Genomic DNA, 21,226 nt, shown 5'->3' on the forward strand with positions numbered 1-21,226 from the left:
AAACAATCCAATTTGGGCACTACATTCAGAAAAGGTGACATTTAAATTCAATTTAAACTTGTTTCACTTCAAAGCTCATTGGTGCTAGTATAGCTGATCTCGTCATATGATACTTCATCACAAGGCATAACAAAGAACCAATGAGATTTGAATTTATTGACATGTTGCCATATTTTAATTCAACATTTTTTTCAACTAAAATTTTCTCACTTTAAAGGGACAGTAAGTAGGATTTTCTCCCATCTAGTGGTGAAATTGCACTTTGCATTCAAATGAATAGTGCTCTCTAGCACCTCGCTTTTCCAAACGCATGTTGCAACTACAGTATTATGTACTCACTGGAGATAGAGTGATATAGCCAATTAGTATGAGGGATGATTAGTAGGCCAATGGGCAAGTTTGGCCAGGATGCCGGGGCACACCCCTACTCTTTTTTGAAGGACATCCTGGGATTTTTAATGACCACAGAGAGTCAGGACCTCGGTTTAACATCTCATCCGAAGGTCGGTGCTTTTTTGACAGTATAGTGTCCCCGTCACTATACTGGGGTTTTAGGACCCACACAGACCACAGGGTGAGCACCCCCCTCTGGTCTCACTAACACCTCTACCAGCAGCAACCTGGTTTTCCCAGGTGGTCTCCCATCCAAGTACTGACCAGGCTCAGCCCTGCTTAGCTTCAGTAGGCAGTCTGTCTTGGGCTACAGGGTGATATGGCTGCTGGCTGATTAAGAATTAGCATATTGAAATAGAAAAGAACAAAGTTACAAATAAAGTTGAACAGTAGTATTTAGGAACAGAAATATAATCAAATAAACAATAACACTGTCTTCTTCATACTATAAATGAAATATAATTAATCTTTTATAGCTACAGAAGTGATTTACCTTTTGTCTTTTGTTGTTGGATGAGCATAATGAAACAAACATAAGCAGATTGCATAAGCTTGAGGGTATACTGCCACTTTAAGACTGGATGAGCACGGATCCATGTACTGTTTGCGTTCACTTTAAAGCAACACTAATGCTGAGTTTACACCAACCGCGTTTCAGGTGTCAAAATCGCGCCTACCGCGCCTAGTTTGCCGTTTGAACAGTTTGAATGTAGAACGAAGTAGACGCGCGGAAAAAGCAAGCATTTGACGCGCGCCAGAGGCAAAGTCCGCTTCTTGTGGGAGGGGCAAGTGTTATGCGGTTGTCTGTTTGCAAGATGACTGATGTTGATTGCACATTAATCAAGAGAGTTACCAGTTTGTATTTGGTAACCTTACTATAGGGGGAAAATAAACAGCGCGGGTCGATAAATGTCGCGTGACTCAAAAGTGAAGTGTGTATTACAACTTACCAGGTTGCCTAATGTCCTCACTGACACTCTTCCAAGCGAGGTCCTTTTTATTCCTGTCTCCTCTATAGAAATAAGAACTTGTGTCGTATAGCTCCAGGTGACTGCTTACGGACAATATCAAGCGTTGGTTGAATGAGGGGCTGCCACCACATCAGCAAGCAGGCTCCTGATTGGTTAACGCGGCGCGAAATTCCGCCAAAGTTCACATTTTTCAACTCGGGCGTCAGCCGCAAATTCGAGTGAACCGCAAAATGTACAACGCTCAAATGAGGCAAAAAAATTCTACATTTTTCACCAATTCTTCCGCGCCAAACGCCTCTTCCGCACCACGGGACCTCCAGACACGCGTCAACGCGTCTTTACATTGACTTAACATTGAAATCACTCGCACTTCATGCCTCTACCGTCGTTGGTGTAAACGCAGCATAAAGAGTTTTTGCTCTTTGCTCCCCCTACTGGTTGGAAGCGGAACTGTCCATTACCACTGTCGTAAATAATTTAGCCTACTGCAGCATATCTGGCTCTGATTGGATTGTAGGTCTGCCGTAAAGCAAGTTTTTGTAGTTTTCACTCGAACTACAGGACCGCAACCCGACGGTTGGAAAATTCTTTAGTGCGGTTTTGGTCGATAGAGGGCTGCAAAGCGAATGTGCCGTTCAACCTGTTTCGAGTGGATGAACGACTGACACTTTTTTGTGAACGTTATTTTAAGTAAAAAAAACTCCTTGGTGTTGCTTTAACACATACAGCAACTGACTGTTTTCATGAAAATACCACGGACTGTAAAAAAAGATGGACGCCTCCTTCCATTGTAATGAATTCAAGCCATGTTAAGTAAAAATATCAGTTTGAAGCCAAGGCATGCGTCAATCGGAGTGGGCCAGTTCCACCCTCGCCCTTATGTAGCCTCGCCAGTACTCTAAACAGTGAATCTACTTTATGTAATCTAATATTATCTTTTGGTGTAATAGTCAGTGTAGTAGAATCATTTTGAAGTCAATTTCACTGCAACAGCGCTGGACACCTGAGGTAATTTTATGTAATGGACCTCAGTTTCTCCACACTCCACAGTGCAATCATTTTGAAATGTGCGTGCACTTTACATTCAAGTAGATTTTATTGGCTGTCATTGGTTTATCATTTGGCAAATCGCTCCGCAGATGATCCCAACGATATCTTATCGTGTCTTTATCGCTATAGTTTGCTATGTGAAAGGTTATTTTTATGAAATATAAAGAAAACATTTATAGGCAAGTCATCTACATCTACATACATATTCAAGTCGCTAATATTCTTCCTAGCATCTCCTTTTGTATTCTAAGTGCAAACGAATTTTTGTTTTTGAGAGAACTGTTTCTTTAAGAACAGACTTTGCAACGTTATCATCAAACCAGCCAGCAGCAGCAGTTGCTGCAGAGTATGATTTTTCTGACCTTATAGCACTATCGCGACTTAGGGACGCGTTTGATGTGCATAAACCTCAGCTTGCCTTTTGAAATGGATTAGATTTCATTCAAGGCGCCGACATCCACCACCCCCCAGTCACACCTCATTGTCGTAGGCAAGGGTGCATCACTGATGTGGTGTGCTGCAGATCCGCGGTATAGGGGTACAAATGGGAAAGAGATAAAGTAAATAAAAAGAAATGTGTTGAGTAAGCGAGACATGATAGGGCTTATCTTCTTGTTTCTGCACTAGTTGGGAGACTCCAGTTACACACTGATGCTTCATGCGTTCTTCTTACTGGCAGAGCTAAAGGCCTGTCGGCATTGCTAGAGGAACTCATGACACACACATACTCTCACGGGGAGTTAAACACAAATCAATTATTAACAACCCAGACCGGAATGTCCACAGTAGGACGACTGTTGTTCTGCAGATGTCATCAGACATTTATGTTACAGGTAAAGATCCAAGAAGGACAGCTTTCACTTCCTTCCTCTGGGGGTTAGGGACAGAAATGGCTGAAATAGAGACGCACGTGACTCTTGTCAGCTGATGTCTACTAGCTGGGAGATTTAAGAGAATAAAGCTGTTCAAGATCCTAAATGCATTGGGCTGCTCATAAACAATATATTAAGAATAGGACAGGATTTTCATATTCAGTACAACATTCACTGTAAAATTATAACATAATGAGAATGTGAATTGCTTTTTTGATGGTTAACTGTTAGTTGCCATTTCATACACAATGAAAAATGATACTATATACTATATACACTCACCTACTACTATACATACTAATACTGTGTTTGACCCCCTTTCGCCTTCAGAACTGCCTTAATTCTACGTGGAATTGATTCATAAGATGCTGAAAGCATTCTTTAGAAATGTTGGCCCATATTGATAGGATAGCATCTTGCAGTTGATGGAGATTTGTGGGATGCACATCCCATTCCACCAAATCCCAAATATGCTCTATTGGGTTGAGATCTGGTGACTGTGGGGCCATTTTAGTACAGTGAACTCATTGTCATGTTCAAGAAACTATTGAAATGATTCGAGCTTTGTGACATGGTGCATTATCCTGCTGGAAGTAGCCATCAGAGGATGGGTACATGTTGGTCATAAAGGGATGGACATGGTCAGAATCAATGCTCAGGTAGGCTGTGGCATTTAAACGATGCCCAATTGGCACTAAGGGGCATAAAGTGTGCCAAGAAAACATCCCCCACACCATTACACCACCACAACCAGCCTGCACAGTGGTAACTAGGCATGATGGATCCATGTTCTCATTCTGTTTACGCTAAATTCTGACTCTACCTTCTGAATGTCTCAACAGAAATCGAGACTCATCATACCATGCAAACATTTTTTCAGTCTTTAACTGCCCGTTCAAATTGTAGCCTCTTTTTCCTATTTGTAGTGGAGATAAGTGGTACCCGGTGGGGTCTTCTGCTGTTGTAGCCCATCCGCCAAGGTTGTGTGTGTTGTGGCTTCACAAATGCTTTGCTGCATACCTCGGTTGTAACGATATTTCAGTGAAAGTTGCTCTTCTATCAGCTTGAATCAGTCGGCCCATTCACCTCTGACCTCTAGCATCAACAAGGCATTTTCGCCCACAGGACTGCTGCATACTGGATGTTTTTCCCTTTTCACACCATTCTTTGTAAACCCTAGAAATGGTTGTGCGTGAAAATCCCAGTAACTGAGCAGATTGTGAAATACTCAGAGCGGCCCGTCTGGCACCAACAACCATGCCAAAGTTAAAATTGCTTAAATCACCTTTCTTTCCCATTCTGACATTCAGTTTGGAGTTCAGGAGATTGTCTTCACCAGGACCACACCCCTAAAAGCATTGAAGCAACTGCCATGTGATTGGTTGGAAAGATAATTGCATTAATGAGAAATTTAACAGGTGTTCCTAATAATCCTTTAGGTGAGTGTATGTTTATAAGCTTATGAAAATGCTTTTTTGGAGACCTTGCAGCCCCATCAAAAAAGTGGAAGTGTACTTTAGTATTTACCATAGTAAACAGTAGTAAATTGTACTTTATTATTATTTTAAGTTATTTTTTGGGCCATTTTGCCTTTATTTGATAGTCAGTAATTAAGAGATGAAAGGAAAGTACAGGGGTATGGGATTGACATAGGACCTTGACCCAGGATTTGATCTCAGGTCACAGCAAGTGCCACTATCGACTCCAACGCACTTTATTATTTTACAGTGAATTGATATAGTAAATAAACTGGTATACTTTAATATGAATTGTGGCAAGTAAATAGGAATTTTACTACAGATTATTAATTTTAGGAAAAACAAATATTATAGTTACTGATAAAAAAGTTTATAGCTTGAGCTAAATGCAATAGCATATAAATGCTAATGTATCAAAATGTAAAGTATACCACAGTAATTTTTACGTGAGGAGGCCATCCGGCTGTTTATTCGTCTCTTTCTGTTGTATTCTAGTGTATTTTTAATTCATGTATACTGGGTACAAGTAAGTATAATAATTAAGACTACCCATAAAAAATATAGGTATGTAGTATACTTATATCATTTATAAATATGGGACACACAATATGTTAAAAACTGCACTTTTTTATAAATGATAATTATAATAAATATAATGTAATTAAAAATGTCTGTGTGTATCACCAAGTTATATCTTGACAGTGTATGTCTGTGTCTGTCTGACTCAGCTCAGTGGTTTCATAGGGCAGATGAAGTGCTAATTAGTTCAGATATGCACTAGATAAAACATGCCTAGTCCGCACCATTCACTACCCAGAATACCCCTGCATTACTCACGTGCGTCAGCATATATTCATAAACACTCATTAAAGCGACAACATTGCACTTCTACACGCAACACTATTGCCTGTCACCACTGAAGTAGCCCTCATGTTGTTTTCTGATGAGAAAATGTAGCCGGCTCACACAGCACCAACAATGTTAACAAATTTTCTGAAGATGCCAAAACAAACACAAATGCTTCTGGAATCCAATCCAGTTCACCCAATGCACTTACTGGACTTTGCTGATGAATTGGCGTGATGTTTAACAGATTTCACCAACAAACTGATATTTCTAAACGGCATGAGGCCGGGATTAAGTGGATTTGAAGCAAAAGTATTTGCACAAAGGTCAAAGGTTTGATTCTTCCTATTTGCACTGTTAGTCATGCTGGATTAAAACATCTCCCAAGAGCATAAATGTAATGTAAATCTCTTTCTCGTCTGCTTGGTTCTGGCAGATCTGGTGGAAGATGAGAACATCTGTAAGCTGAAACAGTGGAAGTATAAATTGGCACGGAGCAGAAGCAGAGACATGCAAAGCTTGGCTTAGATGGTAAAAATTCAAATTTCTAAAGCCTGTCGCCCACTGTTTGTCTAAATCAGAGGTAGACAAGCGCATAACAGTTACCCCACACCCCTCTGCAGAAGAATTAGTCACTTGCGCTGTTCAAATTCTTTTCCGGATGATCATTTTCAAAGACATTTTAAACATTAAATGTGTCCAGACAATTTTTTTGTGATTTATTAGCGACAAATTGGAAAAAAAGCGTTCCAAACCTAATTGAAAATGCAGAACCTACCATCGTCTGAACATCTGGGGTAATGGGTGGGCCTGGATTTTGTTTTGTTTTTTCAGTTTGGTCAGCATCATTAAACTCAATCACAATTTCTATTTTATTCGTCGAAAGTTGTTCATCACGTTTTTCTTTTAGAGACATTTTAGGATGAGATTGATCAAATGAATACCATTCTAGATAAAATAGCCATATCTCTTACAGCAAATAAGGCAGTATTTGTCTGGAGGTAAGGATTGTTTTGTATTATCATCACGTACAGTAGCCAAACAGAATGTGTAAATACACTTTGCATGCGGCAGAAACCAATTAGCCTCTCATTTATGAAAAGGCCTTGAATTCTGTGGAAAATAAAACAGGGAACTGTTGAAATTTATTCAGTAAGTGAGTCTCTCAGTTTTTTAATTTTGTTTAGAAAGATGCTTGCTAATGTATTTAATTTAGATTAAACTGTGAAATGAAATGATTGAGGATACATGACCATAAAGTTTAGCTCAAGGTATCGTTTTTTGGTTTCAGTTTTGAAAGCTGGCTTCAATAAGTATCTACTTAGATCTATAATCATGGAGTCCAAATGGTTCCACAAAAGTTTTGCACCTAAAGAGTTTATCTCAAAGATACATATTGGAACAAAATTTATACGATATCTGTACGCAACATATTAGGACCTTATTAACTGGCACCGTCCCTTGTGCGGGACACCTGATTTTACTTCAATATTTTGGATGTCATTTTTTTAATCTATTACAACATATGTATCATTGGAAAGGTCTAAGCCTCAAGAATATATATTTAAACAGTGTTTTATAAAGTAAATGATGTAACGGGAGAAACTGTTTCATTTAGTTTTCATATTTCATTACCATTTTGGGAGAATTATGACGTAGTGAGAATCAGTTTAAAAGATCACGGGCCCACAGGTAGGCCAATTTGTTTTAACATTTAAAACACTAAACCCCTACTCTAAACCTAAAAAATCATGACAAACTATTTATCAATGGAAAGCTCTCAGAATGTAGTTTTCATATTTCAAGGTCATCTGATGATAGAAATAATGTAGTGACATATTTTTGTTCAGTGTTGGGCAAGTTACTGAAAATTAGTAATTAGTTACAGTTACTAGTTACTTCTTTTAAAAGTAATTGAGTTATTCTACCAGTTACTGTATATCAAAAGTAATTAGTTACTAGGGAAAGTAACTTTTAAGTTACTTTTATGTCTGCTTTTTAAATGTAAATATGAACAGTACTGAACAGTCAAACAATAACATGATATGGATGGGTTATTTTACACGTAAGACTCTAATATATCACATACTGTAGGAGCCTATTTTGCTTTAGATTCAGCCGTTGAATATTTTTATTAGAAATTATCTTAATATGTAAGCTTAGTTTATTTATGTATATCATTTAGATCATTTAGACAAATATTCTGTGTTTACATTGAATCTTTAAGAATTTGGAGACAATTGTGTCAACATGTGATATTTTCTAAAATAAATTATAATTTTTCTGATTCCATATTTATTTTAATAAGCCAGAAACGTCTTTGATGTGTCCTGCTGACAGGCGCGATGTGCACATGCAGCAGCTGACGCAAATTATGGGTCCTCCGGAGGTTAGACCGTCTCATTTCAGTTCTCTTCGCGAACTTCTGAGGCTTTCACCTTGAAAGACCGAGTGCTCACCTTTTAAGGTCGCATGCTTAGCAGGGTGTGGCCATGGAATTGGGACACAGCTTGTGAAGCTTGCGGCGGGTAGTGTGCTCTTTGGTCATATATTGTTTGTATATGTTTTCTGTTGGATTTAAATTATATAAAGGATTAAAGGAAGATATTTAATCAAAAAACAGAGTATGTGAATTGTTTTGTCCAACGGACACAGAGCGACTGGATTGTTTTGTCGGATACGGAGCGAGTGAAACTGAAACTAAATGCGCACTCTCATACTATGGAGTTTTAACACGTTTTAACAGTTGTACAGTGCAGTGTGAATATTTTTCTGGAAACAACAATCACGGATCGTTCTCTTCCATGAAGGCCGATGTAAACATCTAAGATATATATTAACATTTCTCAGATTTATTGCTTTTGTGGACTATAAATGCAAGTTGATGTCATACTGGGATTGCTTGCCAAAGATAATTTACAAACATGAGACTGGATGGATTATGACTTGCGCACAATTTGTAAACAAAGGTATGTTGTCCCGTTTAGATTTTTCATGTTCATTCTATATGCGGGTGATTCTCACGAAAACTTGGTTTTAAAAATGTCAAGCATGAAAATGTAAAAATTGCTTAAATTTACTTTTTTTTCCACCAGACATTGAAAAACAAAGTCTGGAGTAAATGGGAACATTAATTTAAAAACTTTTACTTATCATTTAACACTTTTTGTAACATAATTTAAAAAATTAGTCTAAAAAATCTCATTACCGCAACAGTCAGAAAACATCAACACTGACATATTTTCAAAATGACATGACAAACCTGAAAGAACATAATTTGGAGATTCTGCACATGCATTTAAAATCAAAGTATTATGCTTCTATTAATTAAATTAACATTTAATAAGCATCTGTTGCGGTAATGATAATCAAAATGTCGTGTAAGCATTCTGACAAGACAATATTTCAAATTAACTGTAAAAAATGATCTTACCTGGTAGCCATCTTGAAGTAATGTGCTTGGTCACTCAAAATCAAACTTTATTAAAATTCTGTATGTGTGCTTAAACTGTTCTCAAAAAGTGTTGCGGAGGATGAAAACATCAGGCATGGACACATCATTTTCCTAATTTTTCTTCATTATTATTATACATGAATATTCAGTAAATATTTTTTCTGTCATCTAAAGTAGTCTAGCAAAAGATCCATTTATTTTTTTCTTAATATTTTTGTGTTAATTTGATTAAATTACAACATAACACATGTTCAAACACAGCCGGACACATTGCGGTAATGAGAATTTCAGCAGAAAATGAGATAAAATTTCCAATTATAAATTCTTATGTTGAAATCACACATTGTGCAAGGTAGAACACAGTATTGTGTTAATTCTGATGCTTTTTAATGTTACTATATTACACATTTTAAAGCTAAAATCATTAGTGCCGTGGTGTTTCAATGGTTTCGTGAGAATCACCCATGCACTGTCAGCCATGATGAAGTTTAACTCATTCACCGCCAGCCTTTTCGAGAAAAGTTGCCCACCTGCATTTTTCTGATTTTAACAAAAGTTTCACAAAATTCCTTGCAGGAAAAATTATCTTCTATAAATATATAAACATACAAATTATATCAAATTAAAGAACACACACTCTGCTTTCAAACAAACAATAAACAAACAAACAAACAAACAAAATGGGGAAAAACGTTTCATTATATATTTACTTTTTCCACTTAATTTAACCACTGAAATATGGATATTTCTCTTAAAAAAGCTTAAAAAATTGCGTTTTTGTAAAGGAATTTATGTTAGAGATCAGACTCAGTATGACTATCAAACGTAAAGGCAGTTAAAATAAATCATTAAATCTTTTTAACTTCCGTTTTTGATAAATTCGGTTTGGTGCCATCTAGTGGATAAAAGCGGTATTACATTTTCACTTTGAAATTCGTCCAGAAAGGCATATTCGTCCAGAAAGGCATATTTATTAGTTAAATATTAACTCATAATTGACGAGATAACTCGTCAATGGCGGTGAATGAGTTAATGATTCATTGCGCCGCCCACCACGGTCATTTAAATTTCAGTAATTGTAATTGCGTTACTTGATTTAAAAAAATACTTCGTTACATACTTGTTACTGATAAAAGTAGTGGAATTACAGTAACGCGTTACTCCCATCACTGTTTTTGTTACATGACCCCCCCCCCCTCTATAGGAATGCATATTAATTATTATATATTTATAAAACTATATCCTATTATAAATCTTCAAAAATGATAACCAACTCTATATCATTAGAAAGCTCTAAGAATGTAGTTTTTATATTTTAAAACCTTTTTGCATTAATAATAATGCAGTAATGTATTAATTTGTGACAAGAGTATGCAGCAAACCGTTGACACCTAGTGGCCGTTGTTGTTAAAACCACTAAAAGTGTGACACAAAGCTCAGTTTTTGTGATTTTAAAGCAACACTAAAGAGTTTTTGCTCTTTGCTCCTCCTACAGGTTAAAAGCGTAATTGTCCATTACCACTGTCTTAAATACTGCAGCATAGCTAGCTCTGATTGGATTGTAGGTCTGCCGTAAAGCAAGTTTTTGTAGTTTTCATTCGAACTACAGGACCGCAACCCGACGGTTGGAAACTTCTTTAGTGCGGTTTTGGCCGATAGAGGGCTGCAAAGCGAATGTGAAAGGGCCGTTCACCCTGTTTCGAGTGGATGAATGACTGAAACTTTTTTGGAAACGTTATTTTAATGTAAAAAAAAAAACTCTTTGGTGTTGCTTTAACTTGACATTTGGATCACAACTACTTGAGGCTTCTGGCTTGTTTACATTATTACTTTTGTGAAAGATTTACATTTATTTTAATAAAATTAATATGTTATTGCATTATTTTTATTGATTAAAATAAATGTAATCTGCTATAACATTTTTATTTAATATTTTCACATCCAAGACCAAGATTAGGGTTCTAGACCAAAAAATGCCAAATTTATATAAATTTGAAGGTGTACATCACAGTTTCAACCCCCACTCAAAAGGGATTTGTGCCAGTTAAAGGGAACTGCTCCTGTGACAGCTGGGGTACATTCTTTGACCATTTTATTCTAACAGTGTATGTTCAGTATTAACAAATTCAAATTTTTCCTCTGCTCTTTAGATCAACTTTGAACAAAATACCCAATAGCATCTTAACACTGTGTGCTAACATTTTTACTGGACTTAAAGGAAAGTGAGTCTTAATGAGCTACTTTCTGTTCAGTTTAACTTGATAGAATTGTCTTATAGGCATATCATTCTTTATTAAAGGGCACCTATTATGCAAAATCCACTTTTACAAGGTGTTTGGACCAGTGGCGGCTAGTGACTTCTTTTTTTCGAGGGTGCTCGATGCGAAGTTCGTCACAACATATGTAGCCCGTCATGTGTGTGGTTCCTTTTTCAAAATATGTGTTCTCCGCCTCGAGAGATCATGCGCGCATCAAGTGTCTTGCCAAAACAAGTGCCTGCTGCAGACGCGTCTAAAGGGTTTATGAGAAAAGAGACGCTCGCGTTTGCCAGATACTCTCATAATCTCATGCGTAATCAGAGTTTACTGTTAAGTTAGTGTCTTGCGTGTATTTTGTGAGCGTCTCTTTTATCATAAATGGTTTTGACGCGTGTTCAGCATGGCACTTACTTTGACAAAACACGGATCTCTTGACGCGCAGAACACAAACACGATATTTTGAAAAAAGGAACCACAAACATGACACTCCAAAACACTTATTTTCAATAAACGCCCGACACTGGTTTGGACATAAATGTGTGTTGGCAGTTTGTGAACACAACCACCCTACGATGAAAAAAACCTCACCATCATGGAGTGAGGAGCTGTAGCTTATTTGCATTTAAAGCAACACTAAAGACTTATTGCTCTTTGCTCCCCCTAAAGGTTAGAAGCGTAATTGTTCATTACCACTGTCGTAAATACTGCAGCATAGCTGGCTCTGATTGGATTGTAGGTCTGCCGTAAAGCAAGTTTTTGTAGTTTTCACTCGAACTACAGGACCTCTACCCGACGGTTGGAAACCTCTTTAGTGCGGTTTTGGCCGATAGAGGGCTGCAAAGCGAATGTGAAAGTGCCATTCACCCTGTTTTGAGTGGTTGAACCACTAAAACTTTTTTGGAAACGTTATTTTAAGGTAAAAAAAATCTTTGGTGTTGCTTTAAAGTTACACACACAGAAAAACAGCATATTTTTGCAACCACCCAAATAGGGACATTTTTGACATGCTATAACAAATTATCTATGGGATATTTCGAGCTGAAACTTCACAGACACATTCTAGGCACACCTGAGACTTATATTACATGACCATAATATGTACCCTTTAATGTTTTATTAAGACATAACTAAATAACAAGACAGTCACTTTGGATAAAAGCGTGCTTAAATGTAATGTGATGTCAACTGTAATGGATGGATCCTTAAATACACACTGACGTAACAAATGTGAAAAACTGTAAAAATTGAAGTGGTTTTATTGATCAGGAAACAAGCACAGCATTAGCATATCTGGACCTTACAGCAGTCTACAAAAGGGAGGTGAGCCTTACATCAAAGCAACAATGAGATGACGCAGATCTCTGCTTATTCCAGAGGTGATCAAATCACAATGTTTTATCAAAGTCAGGTGAAACAGCATAAGCTGTCGGTCAAGTGCTACTCTTTTTATAATATATTTGTTTTAGATGTGCACTCAAGTGCATATGAAGCTTGTTTGTCAATCAAACGCTTTTTATTTCATACCCCACACCCTCCCCTTACTTTCTTTGTGTTACTGTATAGCCAAAAATCTCAAACTTACTGTACATGTAGGCCACACACACACACGCACGCACGCACACACACTCAACAATCCCACAGCAGTTTTTTGATAATTCTGGGGACTATTTGGGGGGCACTTTGTACCTCGGTACATTAAGATTCAAATTTTCTTTGTCTTTTTGCTAAGAGGCTGTAGGACTGAATATGAATTGACATCTCGCCAAGAATTGACACGAATGATTTTTCTTTTGAATTTCATCCACCGGTAGGTTTGTGCCCTCCGAATATAACGGCACATTTCCAAAAATCATTTTAAAGCAATGATCGCAACAGTGATCGCAGTCAGTCTGGCGACAGGATCATTTTGTTCCCCATTTAAATTTGTTTTTTTTACAGAACAATGACAAACCTGCCTTAACAACTCCCTTAAAATATATATTGTTTCGTCAAAAATATACTGTATACATGTCTATATACTCCAGATGTCTCAACACGGCACAGATAAAGAAAAGCAGAGTTTAATCAGAACAGTCACACATCAGGGATTCGCTTAAACGCTTCTGTCGAACTAAAGAAACAAGGACGGAAACATTCTGTTCGCCATCTGCTAAAATAAAGAGCTGATTTTAAACCATCGTATCCATTTAGAAACAATATTATATTACAGCCGTACAGCATTGATCTCATGCCGCCTTTAGTATCGAATCATTTTCATTTTAATGAAAAACAAAATCTTGTTGATTTTCAGTATTAATCTGTTTACACAGACAGACCCTCACAAATTCATCCCATTTAGTGTCATATTTACACGTAAAGTATGATCATATTCATTTCGCTGCAATGGTACGTATGTAACAAGCCTAAAACACAATATATAAATCTTTTTTAGTTTGTACTTTACATTTATATTTATATATTTATATAGATGTCTGTTCGTATTTAACTTCATTATTTGGAATGTTGATAAAAGAATCAGTGCATTTACTGAATCTGTGAACTGGGTTGAATACACTTTTTCCATATTGAAACTTCGCATCATCTTTTACCGTACAGGATGCTGCCAAAGCGACTAAAAAGTAATGAGGAGGAAAAACAAAGAGTAAGGCCACATCATAAATTGCACACGAATCATCACGTAACAATGAATGTGTCTGAACTCTCGCCACCCTTGTCAAGATTTTTCCTTTTTGAAGCTCTGCAGTTACTATTAACGTTAAGTCGTCTTATTTCAGTCTTATCAACATCTGTAAAGACATTACATAATAATTAACAGCTGTATTTTTGGAAAGAAAAACATTCATATTCACAGACAAAATTATACACGTGGGTAGCCCATCGACACCGCAAACCCACAGGGACTGTGGGTAATCCTCCCGTAAAGATCTGCTGCTCTTGTTGATCCACTGTTACGTTTTCATCAACTTTCATCTCAACGTTCTTTTTTCTCTGAATCTGTCAAAGTTAAGTACGGAACGTCACGGACGGAGACGTCCGCCGCGTGCCGTCTCGACGTGCGTGCGGATTTATACTTCAAAGCTTCAGCGTTTTAAAAGGAACACGGGAAAGTAATTACTCCTGTTCGACGGGTGGACAAAGGAACGAAAAAGACGGATCCAGAAAGAATAATCACGATGAGAAAGCTGAAGCACCTGTCAAAGAGGAGCTTGAAAAACCCGATAAATGGGCAGTGGGACCAAGATGGAGAGTGTTTCTCAAAGACTGTGTAATCCATTGGGTAATTCAGGCCGTTTTATAGGCCGTGTGGGTGGTAGGAGATTGTACGGTAGACTGGAAAGCTCTGTGCCTGGGTTTTTAGTTGCAGGTCCACCGATAAGCAATAAGACCTAGCTACACACCCGACAGGTCTTCGGTATCCATTAAGCAACATCCATTTGTTTGTTATTTGATTATTAAGTCAGCATCTCTCTCATTCTGCCTTTGTAAGTCTTTCCGATATGTGTCTCTGTGTCGTCTCTCGGTTCGGTTCGATTGTTTGATTTAGGGAAAAAGCTGCAGTAAAGAGGAGAGAGTTGTGAGTTTGTTTTCGAAGATGATCATGAAGAGTTTCCATCGGCCTTGTACTCGCTGTGCAGGCGTATGAAGCTTTATATAGTGAGCTTTCCGAGAGCAAAAAGCAGACAGAGCATAAAGACGTCAGTCGGGGCTTTTTTTGTGAATGGACTTGAATTCCTGGGATCTTCTACCCTTGTGTTAGGTGGACTGCCAGGAACCTGTAAAAAAGCAGCCCAACAAAATCGTATCAAACGTAGCAACAAATATGATAAAAATGACTCTTCATTTGTTGTATTGTGACATGACCATCAAACATATAGCCTACAGCCTTACTGTACTTGCGAATGGTTGTTTTACTTTTGAGTTATTCTCTATTGAGATAGTCACTCGATGGCTTTTGTGGCAATACTACTGTATATTATTTTGCTCTGTTATGGTAAAAAGTACAGAACTGCTATTATTTTACATTTACAACACAACAGACACTAGCACGTAAAACTCTTTTCTAATGAGAATTTGGTGGGGAAATGTTTAATTTAATTACATACAATGCAAATAATAATAATAATAATAATAAAATAACAATGATCACAAACTGGACAGTTTCAGTAAGTTTATGCAGGACATACTTTGGGAGAAATCGACTGTACACTCTAAATAGCACCAAAAGTGGTTCACCAGCTCATAATCATATGGGGAACCACTTATGTAATAGTGTATGTGGGTACACTGCAAAAAAATATTTTCAAGAAAAAAATTCTTAGTATTTCAGGACAAGTTCGGTATTTTACACTTCAAGCCCTGTTTTCAGATTGTTTATGATGAAATAGAACAGTTTTGACTGAAATTTTCGGGTGTTTGTTGTTTCACCTCGCACCTCTATAATGGCTGTATAGGTGCACTGAAACAGTCCTTCCTAAAACGCATTAAACTTTCGTTTACAAAGACGTGAAACTCACCGAGTGGTCAGGGGTGTTCACTGATATGCTCACACAAAAATCGCTGCAAAAGATGTTTTCCAACAGGTGTTTTAGCATTCGTTGTAAACTTGTGGACCTATTTTTCCAAACGCCTCACACCCGTACATTCTTCCGTTGAGAGCTTGAATAATAGACACTCCAGCCTAGTTGGTGGCGATAATCCACCTTTGCCAATTCCCGGCGCGGAGTAATACCGTACCTCACAGCACATCTAATACAAGTCAATGGAGTTGGACAAAACTACAATAAAACCTGTTGGAAAGCATCTTTTGCAGCGATTTTTGTGTGAGCATATCAGTGAACACCCCTGACCACTTGGTGAGTTTCACGTCTTTGTAAACGAAAGTTTAATGCATTTTAGGAAGGATTGTTCCAGTGAACCTATAAAGCCAACGTAGAGGTGAGAGGTGATACAATAAACTCCCAAAAATTCTCGGGCCAGCATCATGTGTCCAAATTTCAGTCCGTTCTATTTCATCATAAACAATCTGAAAACAGGGCTTTACGTGTAAAATACCGAACTTGTCCTTTAAGATGCTTTTTCTTGATGAGCAAAACAACCCAAATTAGTCTAGTTTTTAGACCAAAAATATCAAATTTAAGTGATTTTGTACATAAAACAAGCAAAAAAAAAAAAAAAAAAAAATGGGGTAAGCACATTTTTCTTGAATTTTTCTTTTATTTAGTGTTTTAAGAAACATTTTCTAGATTTTTTGCTTGTTTTATGCACAAAATCACTTACATTTGATATGATTTTGGTCTAAAAACTAGAATTATTTTATTTGGTAATTTTGCTCATGAAGAAAATACATCTTAATTTAAGAATTTTTTAGATATTTTTACTAAAAAACAAGACTTTTTTTTCTTAAATAATTTTTTTGCAGTGTATAACCAAAAGTTGCTAAAAATTATTTGCTTACTTTCAGTGAAAAATATCAAAAAATTCTTAAATTAAGATGTATTTTCTTGATAAGCAAAATGACAAAGGGTGTCACGATTTCGATTTTAAATCGAAATCGATTGAAATTACGTCACAACCTTGAACTTCGAATTAAAAAATGGGATCGTCGATGCTGCCGCACCCCCATGTCACGTCTGGTCGGCTTGCCAAGCGGAGAAAAAAATCTCTCAGAAGTGCCTTTAAAAACATTGATCCAGCGGAACGCGATTTATATTTTAAACACGAGGGATGTATTCCTACAACTCCTTGAAATACATATCATAAACAGGATTACTACCTAGTGATCTGACTTCGGACAGAGCGCGGCTCTCTTCACGTGCGCGAGAGAGACGCCAAGATGTAGCGGGTTATATTTTAAGCAAAAGGGATAGTTTGCCTCAGCTTGCATGAAACGCATAAAACTAAACAAATACGTAAGGATTACTACTTTAGTTTGTTTATACTTCGGATAGATGTGAGAGCGCGTGCACGTGAGGCAGAGAGAAGTGCAGCTGCTTATGACGCGCTGGTTTAATTTCAGTTGCTAGGAGTCAAAGACGTGCGCATCCATGTGCGTGCAAGAAGAATCCTCTCTATAGACGGTTTCATTGGAAGCACGCGATACACGTCTGGATCTGAACCTTACTTCCGGTTTTGTTTTTTTAATGGTCTGACTAGTTGCTAAACTGATCTCTTGAACAAATGCCTCGTTGAAAATAACAAATGTTTTGGTTTCCTATGTAATCTATGTGTTGTTTTTTAGTTTGATATATAAATAAACTAAGTTTAAAGAACTTTATTGTTATTTATTTTTAGCGGAGTTTACCGGAAGCTACGTGCAGCCGCTTGATTATGTTGTTACTCCTGAAACCGTCTATACAAGCCCTCTCGCGTAAAGTGAAGCCCACAAACCCCCATGCCACGTAAAGTACGCAATGTGCATGTTAATGTGAAACTATAATAATAATAATAAATAATAATAATAATGGCCTATCATTTTTTGTCTTTTAAAAAAAAAAAAAAAAAAATCAAGAATCGAATCGATTCGTGACCTTAGAATCGAAAATGTCATCGAATCGAGGATTTGGAGAACCGTGACACCCCTAAAAATGACCTAGGAAAATAAGTCTAGTTTTTAGACTAGAAATATAAAATGTAAGCGAATTTGTGCTTAAAACAAGCAAAAAAAGTTTCAAATGGAGTAAGTAAAACTTTTCTTGAATAAAGTGTTTAAGAAAAAAGTACACTTATTTCAAGATATTTTTTGTACCCCATTGGGAGATATATATAAATATATATATATATATATATTTTTTTTTTTGCTTGTTTTAAGCACTAATTCACTTAAAATTTTGGTTTATTTATTTTTTTACTAAAAAGTAGACTTATTTTCCTAGGTAATTTTGCTCATCAAGAAAATACATCTTAATTTAGGATTTTTTTATATTTTTACTGAAAACAAAACAAAAATACTAAGAATGTTTTTTTTTTTTTTTGCAGTGCATACAGTAAGTGGTGCTATGTCACCCCTTATGTTTATATTTATGTGCTATATAGCACTAAAATGGTTCCCCTATGAACTATTTAGCACCAATTATTTTTAGAGTGAATAGAAAGCGCACAGTAACAACACACAAATCAAACTCCAGTTAGCATTTATACAAGCGTCACGCTATGGGTTTAGACACACAATTTCTTCCTTCGCATGCACAAGCATAAATTACTTGAATCATTGGCTTGGAAAGTTTCATCTTTACAGTTCTCACCTCATTTTCACAGTTGTAGTCTTTTGAAGGATAGCAATCTTCTCCAAGTTCCTGCAAATAAAAAAAGAGTACACTTTAGATAGTTTACTTCAAATATTTTCCTTTACCTTTTTTAAAGGCAGTCTTAGAAAATTAAGTCATTATTTATTTTTTTTATTTTTTTGGGGTGGGGCTCTGTCATCTATAAAGGGTCAAAACCAGTAGGCATGCATACAGTAACACTTTTGCTTGCAATATATTTTGTGATTTCACTGGAACAGGCTGCGGTGTGCATGATTGTGGATGGATTTGAGTGCTTACAGCTAATCACAGATTTTCAGGAGCGCTGAGATGAAAGACAAGGCCTGGAGACCTCTTAAGACTCATTATACATTTTCAAGTTGGCATCCACAGCACCTCGTAAAATTAAGAACTTAAACAGTCAAAATAGTCTTTCAAAGTCACAATATCATATTTGTGCAAAACACTACACTAAAATATTTTCTGATTACTGCATCTTTAAATAAACTGCCGTTTAGAAAGTGTCAAGATAATCAAGTCAATCAGTTCGCATTTTGTTTTCTTAAAAAGCATCAATGCTTGAAGTTAATGAATACTTTTTCTCACAATTGTGATTTTTGCAGCTGTTAGCCTCTCTCCTAGATGCCTTTACTGTATCATCAAGACGAAAATTATCTTTCTCTGATAAAATTAAATAACCATTTAAGTAACAGAGACTGTACTGTATTATAGTGAAACCGGTGGCCATGAGGCACTGAACAGATAGTTATAATATGATTTACATTTATGCATTTCGCAGATGCTTTATACAAAGTGGGAGTGCATTCAAGCTATACATTTTTGTCACATGGAAATCGAACCAAAAACCTTTGAGCTGCAAATGCAATGCTCAATCAAACTTCAGGAAGACATTTGATATAATTGTAGTTAGTTAAAGGCGGGGTGCACGATTTTTAAAAAACAAAGGGAGTCGGGCCAAGTACCAAAACACACTTGTAGCCAATCAGCAGTAACGGGTGTGTCTACTAACCGACATCGTTGCCTGGGTTTCATATGTGTGGGGCGGGTCTATCAAAAGAAGGTCCAGATTCTATTAGGGGGATAGGGGAGTGTTTGTTTAGGTGATTTCAAATGTCAACATTGGCTCTCAGAGATCATGCACCCCGCCTTTAAGTGTTATACAGCAATTCACACACATGCACACATACAATAGCCCACACATTTTCTAAAATCTGGCATTTGAGTTTCAATGAAATCCAAAAATTTGTCATTCACATGCACTGCAAGTCCAGTAAAAGGACTGTTTAATAAACTGCCAACAGCATAATAAAGGCAGACGTTTATTATTCCATATGATGTGCAGTCTTTATTGGCACTCATCTTGTTATATATTAAATCTGTTGCTTTTGGACTCTTTCTCTGAATTGGCTGATTTCTCATAAGGTTTAATACTTCTGAAGGTCTTGACAAGGAGGTGCAAATCCTTCCCATTCCATTCACACATCCACCCGTACGTTTATTACCGCGCCCGCGTTGTGGAATTCTGTTCCCCCAAACAAGGTCATCAAGGCTTGTTTGTCAAGACGTCACTTCATCACGCTCGGCATTGTTTATGACAAAGAAGGGTGGGATTGAACTAGTGCACTTGCACAGATGCAGACTCGACCTAATCCAATAAATCTGTTTTCAATTAAGTTAGAATAAAGACTGAGACCTTTCAGCTAGGCCTCGGGCGCATCCGCGCGACCAGGTTGGCATTTGCAGTAAGACCACTGAGGCTTAGAGGAGATGTAATCTCCTCCCGACACCTCAGATAGGAAAGAAGTGAGGTGCATGGACAATGCTGATGTCTGATCTCGCTCTGTATTGCATTGTTGAATTGTTTCTAAAGAGATCGGGAATACCTTTTGGCATTTACAGACACAGAGATGGCTTGTCGAGTTAGTTTTTTTCTTTTACTATTCTTCTATCTTTATTTGTGACCCTGTCCATGAAACTCAGGGTAAAGTCTCATAATCTAATTATGGGATTATGAGCATCAAAGTTTGATTTCAATCATTGATTTTACAATCAGTCACTATTAAAAAAACAAGGTTATATTTTCACAAGATTTTTTTACATTATGTAGGGTGATTTGATTTATACAGCAATAAATTACAAAAATGAACTAGTTGCGTTTTCAGACAGGCTCACATTTCTGTTTTTTTGACAATGGCCAAACTTTGTCACAGTCATAAACCAAATTGTGCAACTTGCTAGTCAGTTGCAGGTGGTATTAGGGGGAGGCGTTTGACAGCTCAAAGACAAAGTCTAGCAGAATAAAGAATAAACCATTAAAACCAAACGTGCTGTTTACCGAGCCATCGTCCTCTCAACACTGCTCTATGGAGTCGAGTCATGGATGGTATACAGAGCCATAGCACACAAGCTAAACACATACATGATGAGACATCTACGCCAAAAAATGAATGTAAAATGGTGGCACCATATGTCAAATGACACCATCCTCAAACGGACCTCACTCCCCAGCATGTACCCAGCATTGAAATGTCATCTCATAGCAAAACAGATCGCACCTGGTAGTTGTCAGTCCCTCGCTAAAGAAAGAAACAAATGGAGTGGCCTGATTCATAAGAAGTCTTCATCTGACATGATGGACAGCC

The 21,226-nt window shown here is 37.1% G+C and overlaps 1 protein-coding gene and 1 pseudogene across 1 annotated transcript in view; both read right to left on the minus strand.

The window, feature by feature from the left end:
- Positions 1–607: 607 nt before the first annotated feature.
- Positions 608–724, minus strand: LOC141364009 (5S ribosomal RNA; annotated as a pseudogene).
- An 11,831-nt stretch (positions 725–12,555) lies between these two features.
- Positions 12,556–21,226, minus strand: part of gfra2a (GDNF family receptor alpha 2a) — a 118,727-nt gene continuing 110,056 nt past the window's right edge. The window contains exons 8-9 of the mRNA XM_055168121.2: positions 18,564–18,614; positions 12,556–15,095 (exon numbers count right to left, since the gene is read on the minus strand). Of these exons, the coding sequence (XP_055024096.2) occupies positions 14,970–15,095; positions 18,564–18,614 (177 nt within the window). The 3' untranslated portion in view covers positions 12,556–14,969. The remainder of the gene's footprint in view (positions 15,096–18,563; positions 18,615–21,226) is intronic.

This window comes from Misgurnus anguillicaudatus, chromosome 5, assembly GCF_027580225.2.
Source record: "Misgurnus anguillicaudatus chromosome 5, ASM2758022v2, whole genome shotgun sequence".
Taxonomy (NCBI): domain Eukaryota; kingdom Metazoa; phylum Chordata; class Actinopteri; order Cypriniformes; family Cobitidae; genus Misgurnus; species Misgurnus anguillicaudatus.